Source organism: Ursus maritimus, unplaced genomic scaffold (assembly GCF_017311325.1).
Source record: "Ursus maritimus isolate PB19 unplaced genomic scaffold, ASM1731132v1 scaffold_12, whole genome shotgun sequence".
Classification (NCBI taxonomy): Eukaryota; Metazoa; Chordata; class Mammalia; order Carnivora; family Ursidae; genus Ursus; species Ursus maritimus.
This window is the reverse complement of record NW_024423564.1, coordinates 60705107-60732271: the sequence shown is the minus strand read 5'-3', so window position 1 is coordinate 60732271 and position 27165 is coordinate 60705107. Positions and strand designations below refer to the sequence as shown.

At 38.6% G+C, this 27165-nt stretch overlaps 1 protein-coding gene and 1 pseudogene across 2 annotated transcripts; both read right to left on the bottom strand.

Moving 5' to 3' along the window:
• Positions 1–587: 587 nt before the first annotated feature.
• TMEM59 (transmembrane protein 59) lies at positions 588–27086 on the bottom strand. 2 transcript variants are annotated; one of them, XM_008699165.2, is made up of 8 exons: positions 26843–27086; positions 22170–22275; positions 20119–20213; positions 17606–17758; positions 15956–16037; positions 15054–15138; positions 11540–11648; positions 588–1111 (listed from the first exon to the last, which is right to left on the bottom strand). In XM_008699165.2, exons 1-8 carry the CDS (start codon positions 27029–27031, stop codon positions 956–958), a joined length of 975 nt encoding a protein of 324 aa, XP_008697387.1. In that variant the 5' UTR covers positions 27032–27086; the 3' UTR covers positions 588–955. The 2 variants fall into 2 exon arrangements, with proteins under 2 accessions (XP_008697387.1, XP_008697388.1); XM_008699166.2 differs by having other exon boundaries at positions 15054–15135; positions 26843–27085.
• On the bottom strand, positions 4021–8020 carry LOC103670688 (annotated as a pseudogene).
• Positions 27087–27165: the final 79 nt, after the last annotated feature.

Genomic DNA, 27165 nt, shown 5'->3' with positions numbered 1-27165 from the left:
GCTCTGCAACGTTCTGTAACATTTCCTGCCGTAAGGACACTGAATCGTGTTGAGACTGTGGTGTACTGTGTCACCTGATGTCACTCTTACTTTTAAATCTGCGTTACTGGAGGTTAAAGGAATGATAACAAGTTTTTGCCAAGTGAAATCTATACTTAATTCTGCATCACAAGAGTCGAATTCTTATTGTCAACATGAAAAATTTTCTCTGAAAATAACTTACACATGATATGCTTTCTAACAGAGAAAAACAGTGCTTTGGAAAGACTCATCCAACAAAAATTCTACAGCCTAACAAAGTAACACAAAACACACTTCTTAGAGGGTCACCTTTGCTTCATTTTGTCTCTGACCCCCCCGTTATACAGCAATAGGCCAGACATTTCATCATTCTTCTCTGGCTGGGGGGTGAAAGGAACGATCTGGAAAATCAGGAGTTATATTAACTCGAATTTCAGCACATAATTATTCAAATAAAATTTTAATGATTTCAGTCAATACAACTGAAAGTGTAGTGTCATTAAAGGGCATTTCCTGCTAAATTTCAAAATACAGGTTGTGGGCAATTTCTGAGCAAAAGCATCAAATCCTATTGAGCATTCAGTTTATTAACTAAGATGACAGACAGACAGTATTCTGGCAGGAGGTGGGGAGGAGCAATGATCAGCTCACAGAATTTGGCTAAGAAAGAAAAAAACAAAAACAATGTAAATAATAAAACAGCTACAGGTATTAGTAAAATAAAAATGCAATTCCAAATAGCCATCTCTTAAATTATTAGAAAAGAAATTACAGATAAAGTTACAGCAAATACAGTCTTCACAGATTTGGGTAACTTTATTTGCATTTTATAGTGATTTTTAAGCCCTATCCAATGAAACCATCTTTAGAAGCTCTATGAGGAATGAAAATTTAGATGTCTATTACCCTTACTTTAAAAAAGAAAAAAAAAAGCTTAAATTTCTGAATGAGCAAGATTCACTTTTGTAGGTAGAGGCCCTGCTTCTTCGTGGTCTTCAGCTTTAGATCTAACAACCACAAGAGAAGAAGATGGATATCTGTTTAGCTTTTGTTCATTCACAAACTCCAAGTCACCATAGATACTCAGCTTCTGCAAAAGAAAATCAATGCACATTAACGACTGGAGTAGTTAAGAACCCTCTCTGAGTATGTCTTCAAATAACAATGTAATCTACAGGTATTTGGTAAAACAAAACAAACACTCTATAGACATTTCAAGAATGATGAATGCTTTTACTCAGTGTTACTGATATGTAATTCAGCTCCCAATGGCTGGCCAAAGAAACCTTTTCCACATGTCCCAAATTAATATACTTAGAAATATAACAACTAAGTATCAAGAAAAATTGCTAACGTTGAAATGCAGTTAGTGTGGCCAAACCAAGAGCACTGATTCTGGATGTTTGATGTGTTAGGTGATCAATTCCTTTAAGATCTAGCTCTCTGAACAAGTGATCAAATGATTTGGGGTAAGTTTTGACTTAACACGTTGAAAAAAGGTATTTTAAAAGGCCAAGAGTAGAACAAAGAATATACATGAAACACTTTAACACAGATACAAATCTCTTCATAAATATATAAAAGCTCCTCAAATTATTTCTATCATATGCAAGAAGATACTACAACAAAAGAATGAAAGCATAAAACAAAATCAATATAAATAGCATAAAACGCCCTGGAGTGTCATCAGATTGTCTAACATCTTTTGAAAGTAGGTCTATCTGGATTAGGTCTACCTCCTAAAGGCCGAAAAGCAAAGTGAAAAGTTTTTCCTAGGGAATGGGTAGATTTCGTTAACTCATACAGCAACAAATCTGAATCTATCAGTTAAAAACTGCAGTGCTGACATTATTGACAGGAAACTGACTAGATTATAGAGCAAAAACCACCTAGAAGTACTTGAGATTGGAAAAGCATTTTTAAAAAGATGCTGAATAAAGAGCACTTTCAAGAGATGAAGCCTCTACCAACACTGCTACAAGCTACACACGGCTCAACCTTGAACACATTATGCGAAGTGAGAGAGATCATGAGACCACATTTCGGGTGTTTTTGGCTCGGGCTGGTGGTCCTTGGGAGGCAGCGGGAGTGACTCCAGTGAGTACGAGGTTTCTTTTTGGTGTAATGAAAATGTTCTGAAAGTGATTGTCATGACTTGAACATGTTTCAGATGTGGTCTGATGCCTATAGTTTCCAGGTAACAACTATCCTGCAACAAAGAGGCAGCCCAGTACCTTACACTTTTCCAGTAAGAGAATATCTTCCAGGGGCGCCTGAGTGGCTCAGTCGGTTTAAATGCCTGCCTTCAGCTCAGGTCATGATCCCAGGGTCCTGGGATCGAGCCCTGCGTCGGGCTCCTTGCTCAGCAGAGAAGCCTGCTTCTCCCTTTCTCTCTGCCTGCTGCTCCCCCTGCTTGTGCTCTCTCTCTCTCTCAAATAAATAAAATCTTAAAAAAAAAAAGAAAAGAGGGAATATCTTCCAGACAAATTCAGTGGTTGATGGATTGGACATATATCTGATATAATGTGGCTTCCTTAAAACTCAGAATTAGTGTGTGATAATTTGCTCTGGGACCCTGGGAAAGAAAAACTTTCACAACTTGACCTAACAGCATTTAAAGACCCTGAAACAGCAACCAGGAACTGTTGCAATGATTTCAAACATCAACATGGAGGAAGCTATCTAGAACAGGAAGAAAGTGTAAAATGTGTGCAGAGAAATGAACGGGACCATTTGGATCATCTGTAGTATGTGTACTGATGTCGTGTCTATTCTGTGCTCTCAAATTCTCAATTAAAGACAAGGGTAGAGAGATCTCCAATGGTGTTAACTCGATAACTTTACCACACAAGCATCTTTTATGAAAAGAATTACTTAAGAAAGTACTCCAGCAAAAGTAATTCAAGGAAGCAAAACACATAGAATAGAAGAAACAGCAGCAGTTGAGATGACTTAGAAAACGGGAAGAAAGCTAGAACAAAACAAAAAGAGTTTCCATTAAGCAGAGAGAGTTGGAAGATTCTCTTGGGAAAATTTTCAGTAATTCAGGTTTCTATTTGCTTTAATGTGACTCTATTCATCACCGTATTTGGTTCTATTTTGAATACTTATATGATCGTGATACTGTAAATGCTGGCTACTGGGTTTTAATTTTTCAAGTCAACCAGTAGCAACGCACTGAATTACATACACAGAAGAATTAACGTTTGCATTTTATTGTCAAGGGTCATAATAACTAATGAAAATTGAGAACGAGAGTACGGGAAGAAAGAGGGAAGGAAAGGAAGTAATGAGGAATCAACTGAAATTTATAAAGTAATCACTGAAGTCTAAAAAATTTACATTACAAAAACCAGAATGTGAAGAGATGAAGGTAATGTGGGAGACAGTATGAGTGAACCAAGTTCCTCATTCTTCAGTAGGAAGACCTTGGATAATGTCTAAAGTTGATAAAACAAAAAACAGAAGATAAAATCGAACACAGAAGAGAAAAATAAAATTAAATCAAAGATAAAATTAAAACATAGTAATTAGAAAAATTACTTAAACTATTACCTGGTTTATCTGAGAAATGAAGAAAAAGAAGACAATTTAGGCACACGTATTACTTCTAAAAAATTAGTCAATATGTATTTGGGTTAGTTAACATGATCTTGGATAAGCTGCAGAATTTGGATTTAAAAACTGGCACTTATGTTGTTTTCTGATTTTCTGACTCTTTTAGCGGACTTAACACTTCTGAACAGCAAGGTTCTTGTTCCTTTTTTTAAGACAAAGAATATAATGCTTATTACAATTTAAGACATATTCACCCTAATTCCTGAGTCCTGGAAGCCTTCACCATTTCCCTTTGTTCCATCTTGATCATAATAATCTCAACTGTATCTCTAGTCCCTTGAACAGAGCCTGGCACATAGTAAGTTATTCATAAATGTATGTGATTTACTAGCGTGAATGGTATTAGTTTGGTTATTCCAAAACACTTCTTCTTTTTTTTTCTTTGTATAAAACTACATCTTTTTTTATTTCAGAAACTTTGATTTCTGAACAAAATAAACAAAAGACCTCACAATACACATCCAAACCCAATGTCAGGTGTGGGAAGAGACAGTGCTCAAGGCTCTTATATCCTGCCTTAGACAGAAAGACAGGAGGGAAAAAAGCCACTTGGAATCAGCAGAGGGAACCAGGTGGGCCAGGGCCACTCAAGGCCACTGGGGAAGCCATGGTGACACTATACAGAGAGCACAAGGTCTGCAGGTAGAAACTCCTAATCTTCTTGTTCCACGAGAAAGGTATCTTCATCACCCTCAAGGGGGAGGATCTCATCAGGAAGAGCAGCACTGGGTTTCTGTGCTGTCACTTCGTCTGTATCAATGCTCAGGCCTAACCTGACCATGACGTAGATATGGCTGGAGTAGGTCTGGGGATCCTCAAGTGAGAAGCCAGAAAAGAGAACTGTAGTTTCAAATACTAGCACCACCAGGTCCTTGACAACCTTGTCATTCTTGCTGGCCTCTGCCTTCTGCTGCAGTGTCTCCCCAATGGGGTGGTCAGAGTTGAGTGGCAGGTGCTTTTTGGCCATCCTACAGCCATTACAGAGTTATCCCAAAGTGCCTGGGCTTTCATGATCTGCTCCGTATTAGCTGTCCAAGTGTAGGTGCTAGTCAGTGCAGCGGTGAAGACCTAAGCCTACTGGAAATTGTCACCTTTTTTTTTTTTAAAGATTTATTTATTTAATAGAGCAAGAGAATCCTCAAGTAGACTCCCCACTGAGCGCAGAGCCTTATGCAGGGCTTGATCCCAGGACCCTGAGATCATGACCTGAGCCGAAATCAAGAGCTGGATGCTTAACTGACTGAGCCACCCAGGTGCCCCAGAAATTGTCACCTTCTTAGCGAAGATTTCTTTCATGAATTTGCAGAGGTTCTCAAACTTGGCCTTGCTCTTCTCCATTTTCTTCTCTTTATCCTCAGGCAGCTCCACCCCCTCCTTGGTAACAGAGACCAGACTCTTCACATCAAACCCCTCGAGGGGCTGCACGTGGTATACGTCAATAGGCTTGGTCATTTAACTACCTCAAAGTCCTGCTTCTGCGTTTGCTCCACAACAGCAGAGTTGACAACCTGCTCTTTGCTCTCACCAGTGATGTAACAGATGGACTTCTGGGTCTCCTTCATGTGAGAGACATATTTGAAAGAGAAGTCATCTCCCCTCTAGACTGGGAGGTATGATCGTGCAGCAGCTCAGAAAGGAGTTGCCAGTTAGTCAAGTCCTCATGGATTCTAAGCTTTTAAATTTTTAGAGATAGGCTCACACAATTTCTTAGTTCTTGTCTTCTGCCAGCTCAGAGAGCTCAAGGCACATGTTCACAGTATTTTTGCAAATGACCTTGGAGATTTTGCTCTGTTGCAGTTTCTTGGGCAATGTTCAGGGGCAGGTACTCAGAGTCAACCACAACCATGGATGAAGCTGAGATACTCTCATATCAGCTCATCACAGCTGTCCATGATGAGCAGACAGCAGACTGAGTTTGATATCGTTCTTTCTATTCTTTTTTTTTTTTTTTTAAAGATTTTATTTGTTCATTCGACAGAGAGAGAGACAGCCAGCGAAAGTGGGAACACAAGCAGGGGGAGTGGGAGAGGAAGAAGCAGGCTCACAGCGGAGGAGCCTGACGCGGGGCTCGATCCCACAACGCCGGGATCACGCCCTGAGCCGAAGGCAGACGCCCAACCGCTGTGCCACCCAGGTGCCCCTGTTCTTTCTATTCTTCTTCTCAGAAATCAAAAGGAGCCCCCCAGGGAATGAATAGCAATGCTCTAAATTTCAACTCACCTTCCAGAAATAAGTGCTTGACTACCAAGTGGTCTTCCCAGTCACTGGTAAGACTCTTGTAGAACTCTCTATATTCCTCCTGGGTGATGTCATCAGAGCTTCTGGTCCAAATGGGCCTAGTCTTGTTCAGTTCTTCCTGATAAATACATTTCTCCTTCGACTTCTTTGTTCTCTTTTTGCTGTTCTGCCTGCTATCAACCTCCTCATCTGAGCCCACATCTTCAGTCTTGGGCTTCTCATTAGCTTTATCTTCTTCTTTCTCACCTTTTTCTTCCTCTGCCTCATTACCAATGATTTCTTTCTCTTGTTCCTTCTCCAAATAAAGGCTGGTGGGATAACCTATGAACTGTGAGTGCTTCTTCACCACTTCTTTGCCCGGCCTCTCCCAAGTACTCTGTCTGGTCTTCTTTAAGGTGGAAGACGACTTTGGTAGCCCAGCCGATGGGCTCACCGTGGTCTACATCTAGAGTGAAGGAGGCCCCAGCAGAAGACTCCCAGGCATACTGCTCATCATCACCGTGCTTTGTGATCACAGTCACTTTCTCTGCCACCAGGGAAGCAGAATAACAGCCAACACTGAATTCTCCAATCATGGAGACTTCTGCACCAGCCTAAAGAGGCTCCATAAATGCTTTAGTACCCGACGTGGTAATGGCTCCCAAATTATTTATGAGGTCAGCTTTGGTTATGTAAAGGCCTGTGTCCACCAGAGTCGGGGTGTGTTCCTAGGGGTCGGGAATGCCAATTTTCAGTTTTTTAACACTGTCCAACTTGGAAGGGTCCATCAGGCTCTAATAGAGAATCTTGTCCAGGGCATCGGAAGCATTACTGATCAATTCCTGAAGGAAAATTTCTTCGTTGGAACAGAAGGTATCGATAACAAGAAACGTGAACTGGGCAATTTCTGTCGGGAAGGGAAGTTTCCACGTTCTCCTCTCCATGGTGCACTTCCTCAGGCATGGTAAAGGAGAAAAGCTGCAAGCACAGCAGACCGGGGTGGGCAGGGACTGTGTCTGGTGCACACTCTGCAACAAGGCTGCATGCGAATGGCTCAAGAGCGCTAAAACCCTTTTTACCTGACCACATGAAATCAGAGGATCACAGTCTTGACAAATAAGAAAAAAGGAAGCACAGAGACGATGAGATAACACTGAGGAAGCATCTATATCACCACCTGTTGCAATAGCAAATTTCTGCCCGATCTCTAGGAAGAAATATCCAATACTGCTATGTCCTGTTCTCACATGGCAAGTTTGACCTGCCCGACTAGGACCACTGTGAATGACAACTCTTTATCTTAAACAGATAGCTCAACAAGAGAAAGTGTCATCCCATAAAGTTTTAAAAATGACATCAAAAATGTGAAAAAGGAAAAAAAAGTAGAGAAATGAGAATAAATCTTTATAAGTCAAGTCACTCAAAAATGACACTGCTTTAAGATCAACCAAAGAAACGAAATTCTTTGCCATCTTTTTCTGGTCATTATAATCAAATGATATATGATGAGTACCTACTATGTGCAAAGCAGGCTAAAGATAAATTATTACAGAGCTTTCCTAAATAAGAAAAACAAAGCTGCTCCTAAGTTTCTAAGATCACACTCCCAATCTTTATTACCACCATTTAAAATTTTGTAGTGACTGAAAAGGAAGCTTGTTCTATTTCACGTTTGAGCTCCCAGATACTAGGTAAGGACTGAAGAGACACACATTTTCTCAGCAGGCTTATGATTTCCTACAAACACACAGGATCATATATATAAATAATATAACAAAATACAAATAACATTGTTCACACATGAATTATACTTGTAGAACTTAAAATGGAGTCTCATGTTACCACGGAAAGGAGTCAAAAATAATGTTTCAACAATAAAATCAATGAAAACGCTTTATGAAAGTGAAAAATAGGTGGCTTTTGGCCAAGAAAACTGCATAACTTCTGTAATGTTATGTTTTCAGCTATTTTACAGTAAATAGAGGAAAAATACGAGGGACAGAGTATTTACACTGCAATATATTTTGAAACAAGAAACAAAATATTAGTATGTATTAAAAATTATTTATGCTGAAAAGAAATCCACTAAAATGGAAACACTACAGGGGTGCCTGGGTGGCTCAGGTAGTTAAGCATCCAACTCTTGGTTTTGGCTCAGGTCCTGATCTGTCCGTTGAGGGATCGAGCCCCATGTCGGGCTCTGCACTCAGCATGGAGTCTATCTCAGATTCTCCCTTTCTCCTTCCCATGCATTCTCTCTCTCTCTCAAATAAATAAATTAAATCTTTTAAAAAATAAAATAAGATGGAAACACTACAATACTTTTGGATGATGAGTGATTTTTTTCCTGCTTCTTTATATGTACTTTACAAATCTACAGTAAGTATATAGAATTTTTATAACGAAAAAGCAGTAGTTGGAACAACATTATTACCCAGCCAAAGGGGGTTTCACATAGAAAATGAAGCCTAAAAGCAGTGAATCTAAGGGGCTGTTTTCCATACATTTTTCCAGAAAATATATCTCCTTAGAAAAGTACAGGCCTTTTGAGGGTATAGCCATAATTTTGATTGGTAAGGATATGTAGCGGAGTTCTAGAGAGGGGCAAGGAAGAAACACCCATATGTCAGATATCTAGGGGGATTATAATAGCTGCCAACAGGACTCCATGTGTAGTGATGATGCCTTAAGCTATATGAACACAGGGGTCAAGGGGCATATGCGGAAACAGGGAGGTGTTTCCCTAGAGAACTTGGAAAACAGGAGAGAATTTCTCACAGAATTAAAGCTATGCAATCAAAACTAAATTTAGAGCAGAGACAACGTCTGAAAGGAAGAGAAGATCAAGAGTCATCTGAAAGGGAGGGAAAGATCCCCAGGTCTGTAAGATGTAACCAAAGCCAAAATGAGAAGAGGTCATTTCCATTAAGTCGATTAAGGAGATAACAGAGGAAAAACTATGAAATGCCCATCTGAGAACTGTTTGGATAAGAGAGAATTTGAGGATCCTGGCTCAAAAACACGAACCATGTGGTCCAGGTCCGTAGTGTCGAAGAAGGCACACAGGAGATCAGCTCCTGAATGAAACACATAATCAACTCTCCTATTTATGATTTCAGGCTAATTAAAGAAACTCAGGGTACTGGCTTTGGAGTCAGATTACCTGGGTTCAAATTCTGGTTCTGCTACTACTAGTAAGTGATACTGGGGCAATTATACACTCTCTTTTGCAGTCTTCATATCTGGAAAATGGGGATAATAATAGCAGCCATCTCACAAGTTACTGAAAGGACTGAATGTGCTAATTCAGATAAAACATTTAAAACAGTTCCTGGGAGAAAGTGCTCGACATCAGTCAGTAGGCCTGGGAACCAGGATCCAGCTTGTGGTGGATTGATAAAGGTAAATTCCTCCCGAGGCCAGCCATCCAGTCTTTCCTGACAATAACTGGACCAATCTCTATGGATTCTTTCTTTGACAAGGGGCACCTGGGGAGTAAGGAAAAGAACTGTGCTGATGATACAAGAAGGAAGGAATGGGGGCGCCTGGGTGGCACAGCGGTTAAGCGCCTGCCTTCGGCTCAGGGCGTGATCCCGGCGTTACGGGATCGAGCCCCACATCAGGCTCCTCCGCTGTGAGCCTGCTTCTTCCTCTCCCATTCCCCCTGCTTATGTTCCCTCTCTCACTGGCTGTCTCTATCTCTGTCAAATAAATAAAATCTTTAAAAAAAAAAAAAAAAAAAAAAAAGAAGGAAGGAATGAAGTACCATAGGATGGGTGGGGGTCAGTAAGGATTTATTAATATGAGGATGTAGAGAGCATGGGACAGCTCGAAAGGAAGTAACAGGCAAAGGCATTCCTATGTAAGATAAGTAACTTCAGTTTTATCGGGAACAACAAAATGATTAAAATATGGGTATCAAAACAAAATGAGAACACACGTAGGTAATGCAGCAAGAGGATGTTATCTGTATATTCATATCATAAACAGATGAGTTGCATAAAAATTTACCTATTCCCTAATACTTCCACAATTCAAAGTTCTTCCCAATCCTGTCTAACTTTATCCATTTGATTTCCTAATCTAAGTATTTAAGTTCTTCTCATCAAGTCAATTCCTTTCAGTCCTTCCCTAATAGCTTTTTTTCTTTTCTTTTCTTTTCTTTTTTTTTTTTTTTTGAGAGTGAGCAAGCACACGAGCACAAGCATGGAGCAGGTGGGGAAGAGCAGAAGGAGAGAGAGAATCTTAAGCAGCCTCCACACCAGCATGGAGTCAGAAGTGGGGCTCAATCTCATGACCCCAAGATCATGACCTGAGCTGAAATCAAGAGCTGGACACTTAACCGACTGAGCCACCCAGGTGCCCCACCTGATAGCTTATGCTTCTCTGTAACTGGGAAAATTATCCACTCTCCTCTCTCTCTGCTAATCCATGCCTTACCACCCATTTTTCAAAATTCAGGTCAAGACCCCCATTATGCAAAAGCCCTCCCTGACAATCTCAGCACATAGATTCTGCTTTCCTTAACACTTCATACATTTATTATTTGTGCCACCTTATCAGCCATAGGAAAGATAGTATATAGGAAAAAGACAGGAGTTGCAAGTCAAAAGACGTGAGCTGAATTCCAGTCTCAATCTTTTCACAGCTGTGTAAATCCAGGAAAGTTACCTAGACGTTGTCAGCCTATTTACTCATCTATAAAGTGAATAACAAAACCCGCCCCAGAGCATGGCTGGACATGGACGATATATGAAAATATTCTGTAAATTTTAAAGAACTCTATCAATGTTAGTGACCAGCATTATCCTGTTCCAGTTTCTAGCTGCTTATATAACTTAATAAAAAACATGAAATATAATATTATCATAATCATTACTCATGTAAACCTTACTTTAAAAAGCTATCTTTAAAGCCTATTAAGACTATTGTTCAAGCGCCATGCTAGGCACATGCTAACTATTTATTATTAGATTCTACTTTCATTTCTTTCCTTTCTTCTTTTAAATATTTTTCTATTATACTTCGGAGGCTCAAGAAAACTAAAGTTTATTTCAGTTGGATTTGATGTCCATATACATTTTTATTCTCTACTTAGTTACATAAATAACTTTCTTTTCTTGAAAGCTAAGCTGAGTCACTAAATTATAGCCTTACCCAAAACAAAAATCCTTTACACAGTTAGGTTTCTTGGGTCAGTTAAATTTTAATTACCAAAGGAAGTCACAAGACTTTTCCACCTCTCTCAGGGTTAGATACCAGCACATATTAACTCAAAAATCCAATACTCCGGCTTTGCAGCTTCTAAAGCAGCAATTACTCCTTAATATTTGTGGCAATTAATTTAAAATTTTAAGTAGTTCTACAAGCCTTTCTTCTCACAGATCACCTTAGAAACTGGTATCAATAGGTTCTTTTCAGGCTCAGAAAACCAAGGACAGAGAGACACCTTCCTCAAACCAGCCAACATACACGGCACTCCAGAAGTCAAATGTCACAGAAAACTGGGGAGAGTGACTCTCGTGTTGCAAACCTGCCATTTCCATGTGTGACTAAAACCACCTCATCTTCTCTCATTCCATTAGTAGAGAGGCCTTGTTTTTCTAGTTAACAAATAAAGCATTTAAACAGTAAATCACGTGGCTCGGTGTTCAGATGGCCAAAGGGCTTGGATTAAACTTACCTCAGAGGGAACATACTGCTCCACGGCTGTAGCGACGGTCGCACAACAGATCCAGAGCAATACCATCACCGAGAGGACAAGAGTCGTGGTTAAAATCCACCCAGAGTTACTAAAAAACAAGTTAGTCATGTTAAAATTTCATAATATAAAAAACAGATTCTTAATAATGAAAGGCAATCAACCCTATGCACTTATTTTAATTATATCAATAAAACTTCATGTGTACTACCTTTAAAACTATTTTAAAAACAGAAATATCATAATAGCTTTTACATTAGGGTCCTCCATTTCTCAAGTTTCTGTAACATGGCTATCACTTCTAGAATTTAAAAAATCAGATATACTGGCTTTTTGCTAAATATATAAAATTAAAGCAAATTATTGTCGAAGGTATTTTTTAATTACTAAATGAGATAATCAAAGTGTCCTATAAATTGTATGCTGCTCTTCATACGTCATACATTATTTTGCAAAGCACTATAGTGATACTTGTTTTAAGAAAGCCCAATATCTCAAAGATTTAAGGTATAGAACAGGTACATAATGAAATGATTTTTATTTTATAAAAGGATTCACAACAGCCTTCTAGAAGTTAGCTTCCTTAGAATACTTCAAATAATTAATTCGCCACAATTTACTTATATTTCAATTTATAAGAACACATCTATTAGGGGCATTCTGTACCCATTATAGCGATATCTTGGTAAAGAGATAGTTATATTTTTCTTATGTTTAAAATATCATAAAGTCGGGCAGTTACAAGGATTAGCAACTACAGTTTTCCCAATAATTGACCTATTGTTTGCCAAGCTGCAGATTAAGATTCAAAGAACAGGAAAAACTCAAGCCATTTTAAAATATTTAATAGTCCAGTTCTGAAAAGCTGTGGTAGTTACTGCAGGTAGCCTGATTTTCACATCTGTGCTCATCCAGCACTGCCTGCTAAAAGGGCTATACTTACCACCATAACCCATTCACTGGATGGTTTGCCAACACTTGAACATGCTAAGGAAAAGGTACGCACAGTCATTGTTTGTCTCCCAGCAAAAGAGGTGGACATTGGAAAATGCACTGCATCTAAAAGCAGGGAATGCCTATATGATGTTTTAAGTATTCCAATTTAGAAAGATAACAGTAAGAAATATTTTTAATGAAAAAACACCCACTTTACATATTCCAGCCCTAACCCAAGTACTAAGGAATTTCCTTCCATGAAATGAGAAGGATATATCTGATACCTGGATCCAGTAACAACTAGTTAAGCTAGAAAACTGGGGCTCATTTTAGAGTCCATCCGCTTCTTCCACTTCTACAATAAAACAATCCTACAGATTCTCAACTCTCTCCGTTACCTCTTGTTGCCCTTGTCCATCCCGCTAGTTCGTAACTGCCTGCAGGATTTACCAAGCTCTCCAACCTGATCTTCTATCCTTCATATAGATGCCTCTTCCCAACACTTAGATTTGATTACTTTCCTGCTCCTATCTAGTTCCTGTCCACCCAGTTTGGTCTCTGCTTCTCCTGACTCTCCATACGAATTAATACACTTTATATATTTAGTAGGAAGCCAGCATAGCTGAAAAAACCTAAAGAAATCTGCTACAACTAGCAAAAACCTCTGTTCATTATTTAAGACGTAGTTCTATGTCCTCTGTCAATCCTCCCTTCGAAGGTATACTCTTGAACTATGTATATGAGAGGTATGCGTGATATGTAGCAATCATCATCGCTTGTCCATTGTCTGCGTGTCTGCCTCTACCATGCTAGACCTGATAACTCCATAGAGGCAGCAGAGACTGAACATCTTTCTTTAGGCTCCAATTCCCTGAAACAGTTCCTGGCACATAACAGACTTTCCAAAAAGAAATAGCGAAAAGTGAAAAACTGAGTTGATCTCAATTTCCATCCGGCTAAGAGTACCTCCATAACAGCTACGTAGTACAATAAAAAGCATTGCACTTAAGAGTAAAAAGACCAGATTCCACGGACTGGCTAGGTGATCTTACAGGTCATCATGAAAAACTCATGAACCTTTAGGAAACAGACACCTATGGCAGAACAGGATGAGTAGAAGACACAGAATTATAAAAGCTAGGCTTGAACTCTAACGCAGTGGATATATAATCTTAGGGGTGGGCAATTCACCTCTGACCCATCTACTTATCACACGGTACTGCTCTAAGAGTCAAATGAGCTCACTGAAGGGAAAAAGCATTGAAAAAAAATTATTTTTTATTAAAATGTAGAATATTATTATGATTCATGTTTGTGCACAGAAACTTCAAGGCATTAAAGCTCTAGTTAAAAAGTTAGTTATTTCCTAAATTAAACATTTACAAAATTACTTTTAAAATGTTAGATTTAAAAGAACATAAAATATAATGACAAAACGCGAAAGGGTATAAGTCACCAATAAGCTGCTAGGTAGTACAGTATTGAGAATAAACTGTAACCTGAGATTAAGTGATTACTTAGGTTTCATAAGACCGTCAAACTGCAACAAAAATCCTAAATATCAGAGACAGAAAAATTATGCCTGTATTCTGCCAAGGTCAAAAGCAGGTTTAGAAATGAAAGGAAGGGAAAATTTAAAGTTAAATCCGCATTTTCTTACCCAGTCTTTAAAGCCTTTGTTTGGTAAAAAGAATTAATTTTTAGGTGCCAAAACAGCCCTGCTGATACCTGATCAAACCTGTCAAGAAACTACGTCCATTGTAAGAAATTACAGGAAGCAGGCAGTCGGACCTGCTGCAGTGTTACACTGGAGGCAGAACGGCCCACTGGAGTACTCACACTGTGAAGGCAAGCACTTGTCTGCACCTCTACTCAAATGCGCGGCCTGGTAGCTGCCGCAGTAGATAACTGTCAGTAAGTGCTAGGGGCCATTGTCTTTCTCCTCTCTTTTCTGGAGGGGTAAGGGGACTACGGGAGGACAGCTCATATTAGAACTCTCTGGAGGAGGTTGGAGGAGGAGAAGCATACGTATTTTAATAAAACCCCCCTCCCCCTCGGAAGGCTTGATATTCCTTCCTAGGAGAGCATAAGGTACCCATTACCCCTGCCATCTTTAAGGACCCCTGGCAGAGTTGACACTCCTTAGTACAGAATACAAAGCTCTCCTTAATCTATACCCCTTATCCACCCTCCCTAGCCTCATGTGCGGCCATGTAGATAAAAAACAAGAATCCAACCCCAAACCATTCAGACATACTTTAAAGCCTAATTTAAACATCTGGAGAAGCACATTTCTTAACATAAATCAGGGAATCTTAACAGGAGAACAAGAATGCTTCTGTACTGTGAAAAAAACTACCTGCTTGGGTTTTATTGTAGTAGTATGTGTATCACCTTTTAAACAAACTAAAACATCCAAAAGTACAAGTTCGTGGGAAAAAGGTAAACATTTTTTTAAAATTTTTGAGTAGCTAATATAATTTTAAAATTATAAAAAGGAACGCATCTGATACAAGCCAGATTTTATCACCTATACATATAAATAAACAGGAATACATACAGAGACAGACATCTTAAAAAGCCATCACTTTCTCCATCTTCAAGATAGTTCCCATGTGTTTGTGAACTTCTCATTTGCAGATCTGCTGAAATAACAAGGCACAATTTATGATATCCTACTTCCCAAAAGCTAGTCTCAAAACTACTCCTAGATATATAGACTGTACAGGTACCCAGTTGCTTTTATAAGTATAATCTGATACACTGATAAGGAATGCAAGTTCCTCTGGCATGTTAAAAACCAAATGGATATTCTACCACATTACGGATTTCCTATTTTATTTTCAAATTCTTGTTGACATTGTTGCTTTCTGTTTAATTACATTCTGTTTAATTCTACTTAATTACAAAATAATTAGAGAAGTTAATTAAAACAGTATCAAAATAAGGTATGAACTAGTATATTTTAAAAGGTAAGCTCGGCTTTAGGTTGATGCTTTACATTTCTACAAGTTAAAATTTACTTCTAGCATTGAAATAAAAATTGAACAAGAACTCACGCTTCTGGGGTAGTTTCACTATTTGGTTAGCATGTCAGAAATATCAGACTACTCCATTAGTTCATAATCAAAATATCCTTCAAAGCAAGCTCCATGTTTTTAGAATATTGACTCTCAAAGTGTGATCCCCTAACCAGCAGTATCAACAAAATCTGGGAACTTGTTAGAAATGCAAACTCTTAGGTCCTATCCCAGATCTAGTAAGTTGGAAACTCTGGAAGTAGGGATCAGGAATCTGCTTTAACAAGCTCTCCAGATCCTAATGCGCTCTAAAGTTTGAGAACCCCTGTTTAGAAATTATTTGTTCACTTTCCGTTAGCATAAGAACAATCAAACAATGAATTCCAGACCACAACCAGATTTGCTAATGTTGTTATCCCAAGCTACTTGCAATAAAACTTACAGGACATTTTGCTTAGAGACGATTCTTTCAAATTTGTAGGCTCCTGCTCCAACTGTGGTGCATACTGGATTTCTGGCTTAGACTAAAATGATAATGAAAGCAATTAAGCCATTTGTACTTCTTATGCTTTTCTCAGTAACAAGTTCTATAACACATCATCTGTATAAACATTCAAATTGAGAAAAAGTAACAGAAGTTTGGTATAAAAAATAAAACACATTAGCCACAATATATTTTAATTGCACTTCCTAAACATCAGATCCGGTGCCTTGCAAAGAAACAGACAGATTTCTGGCATCGTCAAGTATTTAGTCAGTCTAACTTTCTGACAACATTAAAAAAAAATCAAAAAGCAGGGACAAATTACGACATACTGCATTAAATACCATACCCTGCAAAAATGAATTCTAATTCTAGTTGATCAAGAATAACTTAGACTGCCAAAATTTGGGCTAAACACCTATTATCTCTATTTTTCTCATCTGAAACATTTCATTCTTCCCTTAGTATGAGTAACTCATACATTATAGCTAAATATTCCATACTTTACGTCCTCCATATAGCACAGATCCTCTGGAGTGGGGGTTTCTCCAGTCTAGTTACACTCAAGTTGATACAAAGAGAGAAACAAAGCTAATCTCACATCTAATCAGGAATGAATGAGGGATCCACTCTGAGATTCAACTTAAGCTTTAAGCTAATTAGCTTTAGTACACAGAAATTCCTCACGAATTTAAAGGGAAAAAATTCCTCCTGTGTTTTACTTATTACCAAATACGTATAGGTGACCTAAGACTCAGGATAATGCTAAAAATCACATACTAGCCTTACAGTGAGCCATTCTATTAGCAATAATAATTAAAAGGTTTACTTTAATTACTACCTGAGGGAAAGTGCCACAACACAGTTTGTGGCACATTTGAGGAATTTAACTATCAAATTAAAAGGAAGATAGCATGGTCAGGTGGGATATGAGCCTGGGAATGAACGTAACCTGAGTCTGAAGCCTAATTCTGTTATTTACTGGCAGGGTGACCTTAGAAAGTTGGACTCTCGGTTTCCTTATCAATAAAATAGGGATAATACAACCTAATGAAGGTGTTTAAAGATTTGAGATAACATATGAATATGCCTAATACCTAAGAACCTTTAAGAAAAGCAGTTATTATTATCATCACATCACATGGTCAATAATGAGGTAGGAGAAAAGTTACTTCTCTAGGAGGCAATATGCTTCTTCAACAAGCTCTTACAAGAGTTATGAAGAAAAGCACTACAAATAACTAAAAATTATGTCATATTGCTCTTCTTCAATATCCATATGTGATATATATATTCATGCCATTATTTATATGCAAAGTATATTCATTACTCTTATCTCTTATATCTAGAAGTTTCATTTTATCAATTTAACCACTATAAAATTTAGAAGACTCAGAGTTCTTGTTAGATAAGGACCAATGGGCTTGAGATAGGCTTCCAACGGGCAGAGGGAAGTCACACTGTGTCTTGATGCCCAATGTTTTAATGAAGGCCAAATCAGTAATTATTATTTGATGATGTATATGGCTCCATGCCAAGACATTCATTTAAGACATGTACACTTACTGTTGTCGGTATTTATATGAATCTATGAAGCACAGTTGTTACCTGGAATATAACTATTTTTCCATCATCAGCTTGAAGATAAAAAGTCCATGAAGAGGTTATGAAGCTCTGAGCAGAGTCCATCATGTCACTCCAGAATGACCTTACCAGGGTTAGAGGGAAGAGCAGATGCATTTTTGGCATCAGGGACATGAGCTTTAAAAAGAAAAAAAAAAAAAAGAAGAAGAAGAAGTTAAATCATGAGAAATATATTATTTTTACATATGTATATTCAAGACAGCAAACTTAATCAAGATTCCCCAAATCCTGGGACAGGGAATAAAAAGTTAAGTGATTCTACCATAATAATTAGCATTAAACTCTTAGTTTCCTATGCAAATGAACTGTGAGAAAGCTTAAGATCCCAGGCTACTTTAATTTTCCACCAAACATACGTATAAACTAGCTGTCACCTCTATCAGAATAACAGGCTTTGAATTAGATCCAAAATTGTGAAGAATCTTAAGATTTGATTAAATAAGGATTAGCAAGGCCTCAAGAGGTAGAAGGGGGAAGGACAAATTATACCATCCTCATCTTTAACGCTTTTATGTAAATACATCATGCTATAATGAACATCAATGGAAAAGGGGGAAGGAAAAAATCAACCAAGAGAATATACGCATAAAATGTGAGACATCTGATAGCAGGGAAGGGTGAGAGGAGTATTTACGGGCTGAATATATACAGTAAGCTACTGATTTTAACCTTAATGGGTATCATGTTCCCCCCAATTCTGACTTTTTCACTTATTTAGCAGCAGTGGGCCCCTCTAGAGCACAGGTATGGGATACTATTTGCTGCACTCTAGAGATGGCTTTGGTTCTGCTATATTTCAAAAGAGAGGCATTATGGAGTAAGAGATCAGTTTGTAGAATCAAAAGATCTCTATTCATGATCCAATTTTTCCACTAATAGCTGTGAAATTGATTAATTGACCAAACAAGTATTCACTGAGATTATAAATTTCAGGAGATCAGGGACTATGTGTATTTTATTCATCAATGTATACCTGTGTTTGATCTGTGTAATCTATATAGGACAGAGTTTAAAAATAGGGTAATATGAGCGTATGGAGAAAGGCACCTAACCGAAACCAGGTGAGAAGGGATTAAGAAAGTTTCACAGAAGAAATGGCACCTGCCCTGAATCAAGGGGATTCAACAGAAGGATGGGGAGTAGAAGCAACAAAACCATGAAATAACTCTTATTATATATAAGTTAAGAACTACTCAGTATGTATACAACTAAGAGGGAAAAAATGGCTTTAACATTATCTTAATAAGACAAACACAAATTTAAAATATATTAAAAGTGGTACGTTGTCGGGAGTTGGGGAAGAAGGAAAGTTCCAAATGCTTGGAATTAAACATACTAGCAACTACTGAACTGAATACTTCACAGGGGTGAATTTTATAGTTAGTATGTGAATTCCATCTCAATTTTAAAAACTGGTACAAATTCCACAGAGGGCAATTTTGCTCTACTTCTCAAAATTAAAATACAGATGCCTCTTGCTCAGCAATTCTACTATGATTTTATTCTATAGACATACATGTGCGAAGTATGCAACGTCACTTATAAATGAAAAAGATTAGAAACAACCAACATGTTCAAATAAGAGATTGCTCAAATAAATTATGATACAGCCACACAATGGATTGTACAATGAAAGGCAGAATGAGTAGACATTCTTTATGTATACTTGTATTTAAAAAAAGAAGAAATATATGTATCTTGTATATGCCTAAAATATGTCTGTCTTGGTAACCCTGGTTACATTAAGAGGAAAACTGAATGGCTAGGAGATACAGGGTAAGAGATTTTTCACTACATACTCTTTTTACCTTCTGAGTTCTATACCATGTAGCTGTACTTCCTATGCAAAAGTTAATAAAATTAACAAACCTTGTCCAGTATGTTTGAAGTATAGCATAAGAGGGATGGGGAAAAGAGATGACCCAAGAGAGGTAATCAGGAGCCAAGCCATGATAAGCAGTTTGGACTTAACGTTGTACATAATTGGGGGGGGGGACATCCTGAAGTATATAAGACAGACAAGATGAAATTACCATTTGAAAGTAAATATCTGAACACATACTAACGGATGGACCAGAAGGGGGTGAAGTGGAAAAATAGCTTGCAAATTTAGTAATACAGATGAGAAAGGATGATGATCTAAGTTAAGGCAATGGCAGTTGGGGTAAAAAAAAAAAATGATTCTCAACTATCCACTTCTCTGAGCCTCCATTTTTTCATACGCAAAATAAGGATAATATCATCACTGGACCGAGAGAAAAAATGAAAGATTACGGATACGAATGTAACTTTTAACGGTAAAGCATTATACAAAAGTAATTATGCAATTGACTTTTCTATTGGCAAACATATAATTTGTTTGCTGAAAACTAATTATAAAATATAACACTAAAACAGTATCTAGTGGGCGATAAACATTTCAATACAAGTCAGTGCAATTTAAGCAGGCAATTCTGAAAGGCAGTATTGTTTCGTACTTGTTCTTGTCTCAGTTCAGCGAATGGCAGCTGATTCTGGCAACCAAGATGGCAAGCATATTGCTCATCAGATTGGGAATATGCTTCTGTACATGCTGTAAGAGAAAAACAGTCAAATTACGAGGAAAAAGAGAGAGAGAGATGGAAGAAAGGAGAAAGGGGAAGGGAAAGAAAAAGGGGAAGGATAGAAAAGAAGGGATTTGGCATTTTATAAAAAGAATTTCTTATACTTAAAAAGCATTTCATCAACATGAATTTTCAAATTTGGTAACAGTAGCAAATGTATTATTTTAATAAACCCATACCTTCTACCTCCCACACATCAGCTGTTTCCAGTATAAGTCTACTGTTTACACACTCAGGCTCAGGCTAGATGATGACATTCATAATAAGGGGATCCTCGCCGCTAAGGTTTGCAAAGTGGAAAAAACACTGGTCTGGCATCCCGAAGTTTTGGCTCCATACACATTTGTCTGTGTATGTGACCTGGGCCGTGCTGTTTAACCTCTCCAACTGTTGATTTCTATATGTTTAAAATGGAAATACCATACTTCATGGAGTTGAACAAAACAATATATTTTAGTGATTTACACAAGTGTGTGACACTACCGTTAAGAATTGGATCACTCTACTGAGAATCAAGGGTATTCCCATGGCAAAGAAAAATGAAACAAAGCAATCAGTTTAACACCCTAAATTCTGAGAAACTGAACTTCTACAGCTGGATTCTAAAGTTGAAATGGGTACACACCTTCTTCATTTAGTTCACTAGAGCCAGTTCTTTCTTATGATATATAACACCTTACCACTGTAACAATTTTATTTTTCTTTCTGACCCAGTCATGTTATTTGCAATATACTTCTCAAAGGTACTAGATAATAAACTGAACAGCATTATGCACATATAAAGATGGCCAGTTAGGAGACTGAGTCATAAAAAATAAGGTCACGATATCAAGGAGACTAGATAGGAGGCATGGCATAGTGATGGGGGAAAAGGTACCTCCTGCTACGCTGAATAAACAGCGTAATGTAATGAATGGAGAAAATTCCATTATAGTTTCTTTAAAAAATTAAATGTCACTTTTGTCTTGATTACAGGTTTCTTTTATTAAACACATCTCTTTCAGCAAAAGGTAAGAACAGTGATTTAAGAGATGACAGACTCTGGTTACTTCTTTTATCGGCATGACCCACAAAGAATACACTATTAAATAGTGACTCAAAGGCCTCATTCAGTAAAAAAAACTTGGAGCTAAATCAATTGGCCTATGATTGAAAGGCTTGGGAAAATTATACTATCCATTGAAAAGGCAGTGATGAATTATGAGAAGGGTAATTACTACTGAATTTAAACCGAATGCTTGGTTACACAAAGGTGCCCTATCCACAGTACAAAATAAACATTGTCTCAACAAACAGAAGTAGCCCCCACCTTTCAGAAGTTCATACCTATTTTTGCTAACCATAAGAAATCCAAAGAGGATTCATGCTTTTATGAAAAAGAAAGCGAAAACAAAGTTCAGCATTTGTTTTGCAGGGAGCCACTGCAGAGGCAGCGCGCACTCCTGAGCCGCAAGAATGGCACCGCCAAGCTCCTTCCCTGGGACCTACGCTCGGCATCAAGCCACCATAGGTTTGAACTGTGTCTGTGAGCATCTGTGTTTTATCTTGATTTATTTTGTGCCTCTTAGCAAGACGCGTCCTAAGGTATCAGAAAAGCCTAAGAGAGGTTATTTTTTGGATCTGAGAGCACTCAAAAATTTTTCCGTGTAAATTAATGGTAATGGCTTCTTTGCTTTATGTCATTTTGGCTTAGGAAAGCTTTCGTAGGAATGCTCTACTTTCATATAGCAGGGAAACCTAGAGATGAAATTTAAAGTCCATGAAATTTCTAGAAGCAGCTGATAAAACTCTAACCTCATAATAATTAAAGTATGCTAGAAATCAGTTTAAACAACACGCTTGTCATTTTCTGAGGAAAATATATAAGGAGCATAACACAACCCCCCAAAACCACAATGTTATATACTGTTAGCATAGCATCTTACCAGATTCACATTCCATTTTGGTGCGATTTAAATCAATTCCATCATCCACAAATTGACAAATGGAAAACAGCCTGCAACCTCTCTGACATGCGTACAACTCCTCTTCCTGGGGGGTTCAAGAAGAAAGAGGATTACCAAAAAAATAGTATTTTTCCCGCGGGGGGGGGGAAGGTCAAAAAGAAAACGAAGTTAGTAGGGTTTATTACAAAATGTCCAATAGAAGTTTATAACTGAAAGAAAGAAATATGACAGGAGCCAGGTAATACCCAAGACCTTTACCATATAAAGAGGTTTTAGTTTACTTCAAAAGTGATACCCAAGAAAGAAGCCTAGTGGGTAAAAAAACAAAACAGAAACAAAAACCATACCCTTTTCCCATATTCCAAGGTTACATTTTGTGGGAAAATTTTGAAAATAAAAATAACGGTGACATAATCAGAACTTGAACAGAGGTAGAAAGGAGTAAGCAAGTGCCTTAGGATGAATGGCACACCTCTGCCACATAAATATTCATACAAATCATCAGGCTTCTCAGGAAAAAGTATCATGACTAGCTTCACATGGCAAATAGTGCCATAAAGGCCCCCACAAAGTGAGGCCCCCCATACATCTGTAAAAACGCTTACATGAAAGGCATTTTTAAACTTGGCTTACTTAACTGAAAACACAAACAAGAGCAACAGTGTGGTGGATGGGAAAGGCCTCCAGAATCAGCCAGACCTGGATCAAAATCGTTCAGGTGAATAATGCTGCCCAAGTTACTTTACCTATTGAAATCTCAGTTTTCTCATCAGAAAAGGAGATAATAGCTATAAATTATCTCCAAACCCCTCAATAATGCTGGAACATAGCTATTCCTGGTGTAGTGCCGGGACACAGATGGTGCTCAATAAATGGTAGTAGTGTTAAGCACGATAATAGATTTTTTTGAAACAGGAAACAACAGTTACAGGCATCATTGTCTATGGGAGCTCAGGAGAGGGTTGATTCTTCATGACGGGAAAATGTTAACTGTAATAAGACTAATAACAATGTCTTCAACAGGCTTTTGTTAGATGAAATACATACAGTATTTGACACAAACCGGTACATGTGGGGGAGCCCCCTCAACTTACTGTGTGATCCACTGTGTACAAACTGGTGGGCACCTAATAAGGAAGCAAACAGCATGTGCATATACCAGTTAGCAATCAATGGGAGAGAAAGGGATGCATTTCTTTCCAGCAGAAGGATTAGTAAGATGTATGCAGCAGCAACAACCCATTTAGAAGAGATGGCTGCAGTCTGACATCAAACAAGTGTTACCATGTAATTTTGAAGCTAGAGTGTTTTTGGACCTCAGCTCTAGTTGCATTTATTGTTAAAGTGAAACTAAAAGAATTTTAACAATTAAGATAAATTTCATACCTGAGTAGCTTTTGCAGCTTTGTAAAGCGGTGGAAGAGCTCTCTTATGTATTTGGAGCACCACATATCTCCTTATACTGCACAGAGGAAGGTTGAGCTCAACAGTAAGAGCGATATTGCATGCCATTTGTAGGTTTTCTTTTCTTAAACCAAGCCAATAAGCCCTTCAGTCCCATTTTCAAAAGAGAGTATGGCATGCTGCAAAGAGCCTAGGTCCAGGAATCAGTCCTGCTTGGAAGCTCAGCCTCACCACTTGTACTGTACAACCTTGGGCAAGTGACAATCTCTCTCAGCCTCAGTTTCCTCGGTTGTAAGATGTGGACAATACTCTTATGTCAATCTTCATTATGATGAGGATTATACATTTTATATCCACAATATCATGAATATGCCATACTATCTAATAAATAGGCATAATAATAATATATTTAATGAGCACCTACAATGTGCCAGATACCATGCTAACACTTAAGGTATTATACAATGTCCAGCACAGAGTAGGGCCTCAATTGGTAGCTATTAAGAATCATATCCTTATTCCAACTGTTTCATGTACTAGATAATATTATTATTCAAAGTAAATATTTCATGCTTTATGTATGTCAAATGATTGGCAAGCTTAACTCAAATGTATCTCCTCTGATTAAGAGCACAAGGAGACGATGCTCCCCACCAAACTGAACGCCAGCTAAATAACCAGAAGGGACCTCAATGATACTATTTATAGAATATATGCATTTTCTTTCCCAGAGCTAAGTCAAGCTAACTATTCTCATTATTCAGCACCACTGATACTATACATATCAAACTGGTTTTATGTGCTAAGAGTGCCACATACATTATCTTTAATCCTCACACCAGCTCTGTAAGGTGTGAGATTTTATTTTATTTTAATTTTTTTACAGTTGACAAAATGAAGTCACGAGAAGTTAAGTGATCAGCAAAGATACACAGGTAGTAAAAGTGGAGCTGGAAACGGAACCCAGGCTTGTATGGTTCCAGAGCCCACACTCTTTAAAAATGACCAACTTAGCTCTAATTAGCTTTGTTGTTAACACAGCACTCCTCTCTTGTATTTGAACCCAGACAAATGATGCAATTGCACTTTTGAGGAAAGTTAAATGGTAACTACATTGGAATTTTAAAATAACTACTTACAAACAGATATTCTACTTTCTTGCAACAAATAATTAATTCTGAAAAAGAGTCATTAAAATGAGATTTCTATCTTCCAGTTGCAAATACCAGACTGAAAGGCTATGTGAGCTTCTAAATTCATCTAATTTCTTATAACACACACTGCTTTTTCCTGAGCTGCAAAACACAATAATTCAGAGGGCCAACAGAAAATCAGTGAAGTAAGTAAATTAAATATTTTTGATACAACTTTATTAATAGAAGGCAGCACAATATAGCCAGTTTTAGGACTGAATTCTTACCACTCCACTACTTCCTAGCTGTGTGACCTTAGGCAAGTCACTTAACCTTTCAGAGCCTCAACTGTAAAATCCTATTTGCATGGTTGTGACAATTAGGGATAATGGGTATAAATCTCTCATCATAGTGGCTAACAGAAAGTAGACGATTAATAAATTTTAAGTCCATCTAACATACAGGGAGCCAAATGACTTCAAGTTCCTGGTGAGAACAGCCTTAATGAATAAGCAAAAGTGACTTATAGATATCACACCAACTGTTAAAAACTGTTAAATAGTGGATGTTATAAAAGTTTATACATGTTATAAAACTGAAGTTTCCAGAAACATTTATATTATTTAGTTATGCTCCCAGCATTCTGGGTCATACTACAAGTTTGCTAGGAAAATCTCAAAAAAGGAAAAAAACACAACCGAACACCAGAAGGATACAAAATAAGTCTCCTTTCAATGCCAGACCAAATAAATCTTAGTTTCCTCATACAATCTTCTTAACGATGACAGTTGTATAAGTAGAGATTCTAGAAAGTAATGTGTTTAGGGGCAGTACACATTGATTTAAACCTGGAAGTCGCAATCTCTCACTTCTTTTTCCTGACTGCTATATTAGTGTCTGACTGAAAATTTTAGGATGACCAATCTCCCACACTTTTTCTTGAAAACTGATAAATCCCATGCAATGTAAAATCCTGCAGTAAACAGACATATGGGAAGTGAAAGCATTTAGAGCTTTTCATTTTAAAGACCTGAAAGCATTTGCCATTAAGGAACATCGAAAGTTCACTGGCCCTCTCCTCGTGGTCACATTGCAGTCTGAGAGAGCAGAGAGGGCTAGCCACACAGTTAAACCAACAGCACAGAGGAAATGAAGGGAATACAAGGAGAAAAAGACCAGTAACAACAGCAAAAGCTCTTGGGAGAAAAGGCAGTGGGGGGAAGGGTGCATATAACCAAATTACATATGGGAAAGGGTGGGGAGTCACCACACAATTTAGAATGTTAAGTAAACAGAGTTCCTAAGCTGAAAAAAAAAACAACAACTTGAGAAGTAGAATGGAATTAAAGGAAAGGCATCACCTGCAGGCGGACAAGAAGTGAAAGCAGGGTCACTCCCCTCGGTAAACTGGGACCCCCTGCCCCCAGGGGCAGTCTCTTTTCTATACCCGCGCCACGAATTCCCTCTGTCTTCTGCACTGAACGGTAAGTCCTCTGAATGCACAAACCTAACTGCTTCTTCTCTAAGCCACCCCAAGCCCTAGTGGCAGCGTCTTGCACACAGTAATTCAACACAGGCGGAAAGCCCTTCCTGTGCGTCTCACAACTCCTAGGGCGGACTTAATATATTTCATACCACGGTGGAATTATCTGCTTGTCTGACTCCCACAACAGCCTGTGCGCTCCTGGCCCAGAGAGGCAGTCAGTAAACATGGGTTATGAACTAACCTTTTGTGGGCTTGCATATCTGCTCCTGCCCCCCACCATCCTTACGCTCCTTGAAGGTGAAGACCCTGCATTAATCATCCGTAGCCTCTTCCCCATCGGAGTGCTCGTCTCCCCAGCCGCCCCGCAAGCTGCCAGAGGAAAGGGGTCATGTCTTGCTCATCTCTGCGTCCCCAGCCTATTATAGGGTGGATGCAGCACAAACTTCCGGTAATTACAGCAGGAGAGGGGTGCGGGTAGAATTAGGGAAGAAAACAGGAGCTACACAGGTGGGAGACAGCGGCTGAAGGGTGTGGGTTCGACACCCAGGTTCCCAAGCCGACACAAAGGCGAGAGAGCGGAGAAATGGGAGGCCAGGGGAGGGTCATAGCCCGGTTCCGACGGGCCCTACCTTGGGGTAGGTATGCAAGGGGAAGGTCAACTGACAGGCCCGGTGACAAGATGCCGTATCACCCAAGATCGAGTCAAACGCTTCAGCCGAAGCGGTCCCCGAGCCTCCAGCCAGGGCCATAGTCAGCAGCAGCAGCGGCGGGAGCCCCAGTTGGGCCCTGACCCAGAGGCTCCCCTTCGGCGCCGCCATTTTGTTCCCTCTGTCACAGCAGCTCAGCTTGTTGCTGTTTTCTTTTCAGGGTTTCCTCCGCCTTCCGGGGCCAGCCCCTTCCCCGCCCCTCAGGCCGCCGCTTCCGCCTCCGCCGTCTCCTCAGCTCCGCCCTG

Excerpts from the sequence above, each read along its gene's own strand:
- TMEM59 (XM_008699165.2), bottom strand. The coding sequence starts at position 27,031 with ATGGCGGCGCCGAAGGGGAGCCTCTGGGTCAGGGCCCAACTGGGGCTC. Across the intron at positions 20,214-22,169 it reads CAAAATGGAATGTGAATCTG|CATGTACAGAAGCATATTCC; the intron begins GTAAGATGCTAT and ends TTTCTCTTACAG. Across the intron at positions 16,038-17,605 it reads GAAAAATAGTTATATTCCAG|TCTAAGCCAGAAATCCAGTA; the intron begins GTAACAACTGTG and ends TTATCATTTTAG.